The sequence below is a fragment of the Sceloporus occidentalis genome, unplaced genomic scaffold, assembly GCF_023333645.1.
Source record: "Sceloporus occidentalis isolate IW3139 unplaced genomic scaffold, rSceOcc1.0.p SCAF_2, whole genome shotgun sequence".
In the NCBI taxonomy this organism is placed as follows: domain Eukaryota; kingdom Metazoa; phylum Chordata; class Lepidosauria; order Squamata; family Phrynosomatidae; genus Sceloporus; species Sceloporus occidentalis.
The window spans coordinates 68,069,506-68,077,765 of record NW_028316982.1 but is presented as its reverse complement, the minus strand read 5'-3'; the positions used below and the strand labels follow the sequence as shown (position 1 = coordinate 68,077,765).

Genomic DNA, 8,260 nt, shown 5'->3' with positions numbered 1-8,260 from the left:
TGGAGCGGCCACTGAGCACCTGGGAAGTGCACAAGGAGCCCTAAGGGCTCCCCAGAGCACAGCCTTAGGTTATTATGGAAAGAGTACAGATGACTACATGGAAATCAGCTTCTGTGAGCAGATGCAGCACATGAATCAACATCACATGCATAAATTCAGATTTGTAAGCAAAACCCTCTTGATAACCAAGAAGCAAAGGAAATAAAGCCAGAAACTTAAATTCATCTACAACTGCTACTGCCAAGTACTGATCTGTAGGAAAAACTCCTCCCCCTGCCCAGTCTTCCATATACATAATCAAACTGCATTCATAGATGAAGTGATGGTAGATACCCAGGCAATATACATAAATTACAGCATTGAAACAGATTATTTTATTGAAACTATTTTTTAAAAAAAAAACAGGTGAGGCAGTATAAATGATAATGGGTTTATACAGGAAGGAAGAACTGACATCTAAAATTTTTTCAACAAAAACACTTTACAAAAAATTCAAAGACAATACATTTTGATACTAGAAGTTGTATGAAGGTAAAACTAACACATGTTTTATAAAAGAACACAACATCACACACAAAATGGGTTCCAAGATCAATGGAAAAACATAGTCTTAACAATAGTCTATTAGCTCTGTTAAAGTAGCTTGAACAATGACTATATAGAGTTCAAATTTATACAGCTGCCTGTAGGCAGAAATATGTTACACATTACACATTTTCCCAACAGACTGACAGGTTTTCTCCTCTCATCCATGAGTAGTATCATCCTCCACAAAGTCTTTGGCCATCTCTGCAGTGATCACATCAATATGACTGACCTAAATCAGCAAGAAAAATACAATATTGTAATTAATGGAGATTTCAGATGGCAGTACAGCTCTTTAGTGACAGTAGATATCTAAACCAAGTTCCTAGCCACATGAATTTGCTATGAATGCCCCAGAAAATGCCACTTGAGAGTCCTTCAGAATTCTGAGATCCAATTTAATGTCTTAGCTTTCATTTCTAAAACGTATGCTTGCAAAACTGTGCTCAGAAGTGGCTAGACAATGCCTAGACCAGTCCAGAAGGTAGAATGGTATCTGAATAAGATTTCTATTGGACCAGGCTTTAGTGTCTATCTTACGTGATCTCATGAAAAGTACCAGTAGGAAAAAAAACAAATGTATCATGCAAACTGAACAGTGCTGTATAATTTATTTGTCATTTCCAGTTTATGGTGACCTTAAGGAGAACCTATCACAGGGTTTTTTGGACTGAGAGTGTGTGAGTTGCCCAAAGGCATCCAGTAGGCTTTCATAGTGGAGCAGGGAATCCAACACTCAAACCACTACACCATGCTGGCTCTCTGTATGATTTATACAACTAACAAAAGTATCTCATTGTGGGATTTTTTAAAAAAAGCAGTAGTCCCCAAACTGTGCCCTTTAAGAGATTTTGAACTTCAGCTCCCAGAAGCCTCAGCCATGTTGGCCAACAATCTGGGATTCTGGGAGATGAAGTCCAAAATCCTTTAAAGAGCATAGTTTGGGGACCACTGCTTTAAAGAATGGCATACATATTGTCTTGTTTTTAAAAAGGAGAGACAGCTTGCAAAGTATTTACTGTGTTGTAAAATTCTCTAGGACACCTAATAAATTCCCAGGTCATCAAAGACACTGAAGCCAAGCTGAAATCTAAGCAAGCATTAGCTCTTCAAGTCACCAGAAACCATTAACCTTTAACATGCACTGTATCTGTTGAAATCACAATCCTATATCTTAAATAAAGTTACTTGTAGCCAAGTGCTACTGATTTTAGTTATTTTTAATGCTGTATTCATGCTTCACAGTATTTCAGCCACAGAAGATAATAGTATTTCAGTTTCACGTATTTTAAATGGCATACCTTATTTCTGAATTTTACACCATAAAATTTATCAGCAGATTCAAGCAGTTCAGGCCTGAAAGTTGTGGTGATGAACTGAGCATGTTCTGCCAATTCCATGATCATATCTGTGGGAAACAATTTGCCAATGGGTGACAGGTAAAACACAGCAGCTTCCCTAACATATTAAACATAAAACCACTATATTAAAATGGAGGTAAGACACCATCAAAGAATTAAATAGGCATGAGATGGCAATTTTTGTTGTGATAAGAGCTTGTTTGAAAGGAATGAAGCAGCTCACTTCTCCATGCCTGGTGAAGGAGATCGAAAAGTTACAAATATACTACATTAAACTAGCTATATAAAGGCAGAAACAATTAATGTGCTTTACTATAAGATGTTTGCTTTGCATCTCAGCTTAGACAGTAATATATAATATCTATGTTGATTTTTTAAAAAACTCTACCTGAAACAGCCTTCCTATGTTGAGCATCCAAGGCTTGATCAATTTCATCAAAAAGGTAAAAGGGAGCTGGGTCACATTTCTGGATTGCAAAAATCAAGGCTAAGGCCACTAGAGACTTCTGTCCACCAGAAAGCTGCTGCATTTCTCTCATTTCACCTTGTTTACCAGTAAATGAAACCTAAAGAAAGAAACAGAGAAACCTAGTTATCACTACTTAGGAAGCATTACTATAGCACAGTGGTTATAATGAAGACAATTAGCTGCTCTTAAAAGGCAAAATAGGGTAATGCTCCTTTACCCTGATCCCAACTCCAGTGAACTGGTCTACAGATAGAACAGTGCTCTGAGATCCTGATCCTTTTTCACTCTCAGCACTGCCTTCACCTTCATCTTGAGATTGACTCCCTTCCACATCACCCTTCTTCATCACAAGGGTAGCTTTCCCCCCAGGTACCAGCTTCTGAAAGACCTCACTGAAGTTCTTTGACACCTTGATTAAAAAAAGAAAGAAGGAGGGGCAGGAGGGAGGGAGGGATCAAATAGTTTAAATAGTTTATTTTTGGTAAAACACTGCCTCAAGAATTCATTCCAGTATCTATTAAATCAACTTATGAAATATGAACACTATCAACTGCTGTTGCAATACTATCAACATGCAATTACAACAGTGACACACACACAAATGCCAGGATGGTATTCTCCCTTGCTTTCTTGAGTTTACATAATTCTTTAGGAAAATTTATAATCCTGTCTGATCATATTCTGAGAAAATGTAAGATTTCTTATAAAAACAAGGTAAATTTGAATTGTAAGTGTATAAAGCTGTATAAAGCTGAAATAAATACACATTCAAACCTTACAGCAACAACCACTTTCCATATGCAGTTGAAATCAGAAAAAAATCGATTCATTTTCAGTTTGAAAATCTTCAAACATACAATTTTAAGTACAGTATTCCAAAATGCTATCATATATCTCCACTTCTTTCCAAATTTAGTCTTGCAATCGAATGCATTTCTAAAGCTTACATAATTTTACATGTTGCAATATGACTGTCTTCAGTATCAGGGAGGAAATAAAAAGCTTTGTTACAAAGTTTGCAAATAATACCTGTTTGAAAGTTAGCTGGATAGCTTCATATTTTCTCAGTTCAAGGACATTCATCAACTCCATGATAGATTTATATCCCCTGTCCAACTCTTCCTGACGTTTTATCAGTTTTTCTTTCTGTTCTGAAAAGTTCACAAATTGATCCAGAGCTTTTTTATTGACATGACTGTATTTTTTCAGCTCCGTGTTGCACTGTTCCAGTTTCCTAAACAGCTAATAAAAATGTTAAGGCAAACTGTTAGGGTACTGTATGAACAAGCAACTATTATCTCAAGAAAGCTGAAAACTTTGTTACCTGCTTCAGGCTCAATGTCTGGTATTTTTCAAAAGCTTCCTGGGGAAGTGAACCCAACTCTCTTATTTTTTTCATACACTCTTCCTTCTTCTTCAGAAGCATTCCTTGCCGATTAGTCATCTTCTCAAGCTCTTTTGTGTCATGGTTAATAGCATCCATGTGCTCTTTCTCCATGTTCTTCCAGCGTTCCATACTTTTCTGGAGTTCTTTTATTCCAGCTTCAGTTTTATCAATTGAGCTGTCAAGATCTACCATACAACATTTAAGTACAGAGGAAGGTAAGTACTAGGAAAGGTATAAAGAGGTGATTCTCATAAAATGATAAATAATGAAATGTAAATTATTAACAAGCACACTGAAGGAATAAGACCAAAACTCATCCCAGTTATGAAGATGAAATTAGTACAAAGAGCAAAAAAGATGTTGCCTATGTCCTCTACAGCAAGACAGACAAACCTAGCAGGGGTCTGGGGATAAAAGCAAAGGAAATCAGCTGTAATAAGGCAGTCCAGTAAGAGCTTCATGCTGCTAAAATGCTAGTGTGTCCAGACACTTGCCAGTAGTTCTACCTGTACAGTGGACTTTTTGAAAACAGTTTTAAATTGCCTCAGATTTTTTAATCTGTTCTTTAGCATATTTTTAAAAAACAAATAGGTCCTAGTCTTCTCTTGATTAAAGAAACAAAATACAATTACCAACCCTCTGATCGTGCCAGTGTATCCTTCACTCGTTTGTTGATTGCCTCAAGCTCAGATGTTGTAGCTGTAAGAACTGTGCAACCTTCAGTCTCTCTTAGCTCATTCAGCTCCTAGAAGATAATGACATATAGGTTTGTTGAAGCAAATCACAATGTAAACTATCGCAGAAAACCAGCGCTGAATTTCTGTTTTCAGTACAGTATACTCCTACTGAAAATACATGTAGGCTGAACATGTTACCTTATTCCTGCAAAGTAGGAATTCATCAATATCTTGAAAGCAATACATGTTAAATAATGGTCCTGAGGAATAACAACTTACTTGTTCAACTTGGTCTAAGCGTTTCCTCAAATTTTCATTGAGATAGGTTTCAACTCGTGTAATGATGCCTTCAAGCTTGATCCTCTCATTTAACAGCTGTCTATTTTCCTATAAAACAAGAACAGGTTATTTTTATATTATGTGGACTACTTCAAACTTTTAAGAATATGAATATGATATACCTCATATTCTAAAATGTGAAGGAAGAGGAATTAATAGCTGATCAAAAATGTTATGACCACTAATCTACATGTCCATATTTCATGTACACTTTTCAGACAGAAGTTTCTATTTTATGATGGTGGGGAAATATGCTACATTGAATCTAAAAGCAATGAGCAAGTTAATTATTTGTTCATTAAATTGTTGTTTTATATATTCTTGCCTAGTGCCATATATAATACAGAAAAGGCAACTCCGTGTATACAAACCATCACTTCAACATAGGAGTTAATGCGACAGTTCCAAAATTGGTTTCTTGTGTCTATAGTACTGACAGCATAATTCTGTTACATTTCATCCAGGCATTACTTTAAAAAACACTATTTATTTTCAAATGAAAAAGCAAGCAAGCAAAGCAAGCAATTAAACAATCAACAAAAATCTGGTTTAAATTTTTGCTATTTCCAATTAAGCAGGGAAAGAAAAAGAATAGTAGTCAGTGGTATACAGTATTTGTGAACTAAGCTGAGTATTTTTGTAAATAATTCTCAAATACATGTAATGCTTCAATTTTAAAATGTATGTACTTGTTGTAGTTGTCGGATTTCATCGTTAAGTGCATCCACACGCTTCTGGTCCTCTAAACTGAGTTGAGACAACAGATCTGTTCCCAGTTCAGCTTTTAATGACTCTCGTGTTGATTCCATGGCATGTAAGCTTGCTTCCAAACTTTGCAAGCTCCGTTGCTAAAGTGAGATTAAATTAAATGTAAGCATGCATTTATAATAGAGGAATTCTACTTTATCTAACTCTGTAAAATGTAGCTGTCAGCAAATGCTAACGAAAAAGCTTAACAGCTGTAAACAACAGTGATTTCTTCATCTATTTAATATACTCTTGCATGATAACATAGGTATACAGTACAGTGGATCCTTGTTATACGCTGCGGTTTGGTTCCAAGATCCCCCGTGTATAACAAAATCCGTGTATGCTCAAGTCCCATTAAGTATAATGACATAGCAAAATGGTGTCCCTAATAAAAAATGGAACATCAAGGTAAATTTATACTTTTTTGGAACATTTTCAAACCGTGTATGCTTAAATCCGTGTATAAAAAATCCGCGTATAAGAAGGGCCGACTGTATAATGCTATGCACATATATGCAAAAGTACTCCTCAACTTGGATATAAGACAGAGTATAAAAATAGTTTATGAAGCATTCAATTAATGTTCTAATTTTCCCAATGGCCTTTTAAAAAAACCTAGTTCACCTGCTAGATATAACTCTATCTTATGACATTATGTTCTACGCTGAAGTATTTGCCGGATGAATTATGTACCCTGAATAGTCAGTAAAATGAAACTAGAGCAAATGCCTACTAAGTTGAAATGTTCTCTGATCCCATACCTTAGGCATAAATGTTTTCTCTGACTGCTGTCTCTTTTCTTTCAGCATTTTCATCTCTGACAGAATGCTATCTCTTGAAGCCTTGAATTTTCTTTGTTGAGTTTCAATCTGCTGCATTTGATTCATAAGCTGATCAATTTCATTATTAATTCATGCAACGTGCTAAGGAAAAATTCCATTTGGCCTTAAAATTATGGATCACAGGGCTTATAAGTATCAGAATCCCCTATGTATTAAAAAGTTTATTTATTATAACATCTTAAAACAGACAAGAATGCTATAGGCTAGAATTTGCTATCAGCAAAAGCAGAAGCAACAGTGTGGTTTAAAATTATATACATGCTGAAAAATACACAACAACCAAATCATATACTGGACTTGACCAAATAGTAACCAATTATATAGATATTGCTAAAAATATCAATGCAATGTTAATAGGATAAAACCTTAAATAGTAGTGTAAATGGTGAATAAATAATAAAGTATTTCTTCCCAGAAAAAAAAACAACTAGATATGGTTTTAGATGCTGTCAATATTTTACTAAGAACCAATACAAGCCTAAATCCAACAAAACATTAGTGACCAAGAAAGTGTGAGCAAAACTAATACCACCAACAACACCTCGCAATGTATAAGAGATAGTATACTTATTCCTCTTGTCCTAAGGTAAACAACTGTTTATGAAAATGCTTAAGAAACTTGCAACTGTGTTGCATTTCTACCTTGTACGGATAATTGCGAATTGGGAGTCCATGAGTGCAAAATTATTTGCATTAACAGAATGGTACCACTGAATTCTGATCTTAGGGCACAATCTATTTACAGAGCAAGCTCAGTGCTAAATGAGTACACAAATCACTCAGCTTGTATCCTATTTACCTGTTCTTGCACACAATAATCACAGAGGTAGTATTTTAGAGATAATTCCAACAGCACATCCACCACTATCCATCCATATACACAAACACTCTGTGAAGGATATTTTCAATGTTTCTGCGTAAATTCTCATTGAGTTTTGCTTCAAGTTCTCCTAATTCTTCTTCTGCTTTTCTAACATCTTTCTGGAGTTCAAGTCGAGACTTTCTTGTGTCATAATAACCTCCAGTCAAAGCACCACGGTGGCTCACTTGATCACCTAGAACAATTTTGTTGTTAAGAATGAGAACTAACTTACATAATGTACATCTTCAAGTTATTTGCTCAAAGATAAAACAGTATTAGCACACTAATGTGAAGAACAAAAAAATCTATGCAGAATTAACCATTTAAGCTCTGTTTATAACCTCCTATCTCAAAAACAGGCAATTAAAAAAAAGGTTTACAACACTGATTTTTATGGACTAGCTTTTCATACAAAGTGACCAAATGTAGCAAAATAGTACAGAATTCATCCAGCTTATCAAACACACCTGTCATGTTTGTACATGCATAAGCTTAAATGAGTCTAAAGCTTGTTTTTTTTATTCCCAGACAAGTAGATCTTATGAAACTCGGCTTGACGTTACAAGTGAAGTGAGGATCTCAGTCAGTTTACACTGATTATGCTCTGCTTAAGTGAGCCATCTTCTTAACCCATGATGCTAGTGATGGCTTCTTTTAAAAATCAACAAGAGTTATTAATAAAACACAAACCATCAATTGAAATAAAACAATAAGCTATGCTTGTGGGAAACTGAAACATTCAGTATTCTCACAGATGCTGGCAAAAGTCAGGAATGAACTCTTCTAGAACATGGCCGCATAGCCCGAATCACCCACAAAAAAATATAGATGCCAGCCATGAAAGCCTTTGACTTCACACTGAATGTAAACAGTTCTGAAGTCTTCCTCCTGGCTGCATGGAAGAAGGTGAAGAGAGAGCAGTAATACTCAAGGCTTATTCTAGGTTTTGTATAGAAAAGTAACACTGGTGTGCCATGCTGAACTGCCA

At 35.5% G+C, this 8,260-nt stretch overlaps 1 protein-coding gene across 1 annotated transcript in view; it reads right to left on the bottom strand.

Moving 5' to 3' along the window:
• Window positions 1–351: 351 nt before the first annotated feature.
• The window catches only part of SMC3 (structural maintenance of chromosomes 3), a 28,505-nt gene continuing 20,596 nt past the window's right edge, over window positions 352–8,260 (bottom strand). Inside the window, exons 19-29 of the mRNA XM_089509869.1 lie at window positions 7,313–7,465; window positions 6,330–6,481; window positions 5,508–5,666; window positions 4,759–4,866; window positions 4,439–4,547; window positions 3,740–3,987; window positions 3,445–3,657; window positions 2,633–2,824; window positions 2,335–2,512; window positions 1,887–1,993; window positions 352–817 (exon numbers count right to left, since the gene is read on the bottom strand). Coding sequence (XP_089365995.1) covers window positions 746–817; window positions 1,887–1,993; window positions 2,335–2,512; window positions 2,633–2,824; window positions 3,445–3,657; window positions 3,740–3,987; window positions 4,439–4,547; window positions 4,759–4,866; window positions 5,508–5,666; window positions 6,330–6,481; window positions 7,313–7,465 — 1,691 coding nt within the window. The 3' untranslated portion in view covers window positions 352–745. The remainder of the gene's footprint in view (window positions 818–1,886; window positions 1,994–2,334; window positions 2,513–2,632; window positions 2,825–3,444; window positions 3,658–3,739; window positions 3,988–4,438; window positions 4,548–4,758; window positions 4,867–5,507; window positions 5,667–6,329; window positions 6,482–7,312; window positions 7,466–8,260) is intronic.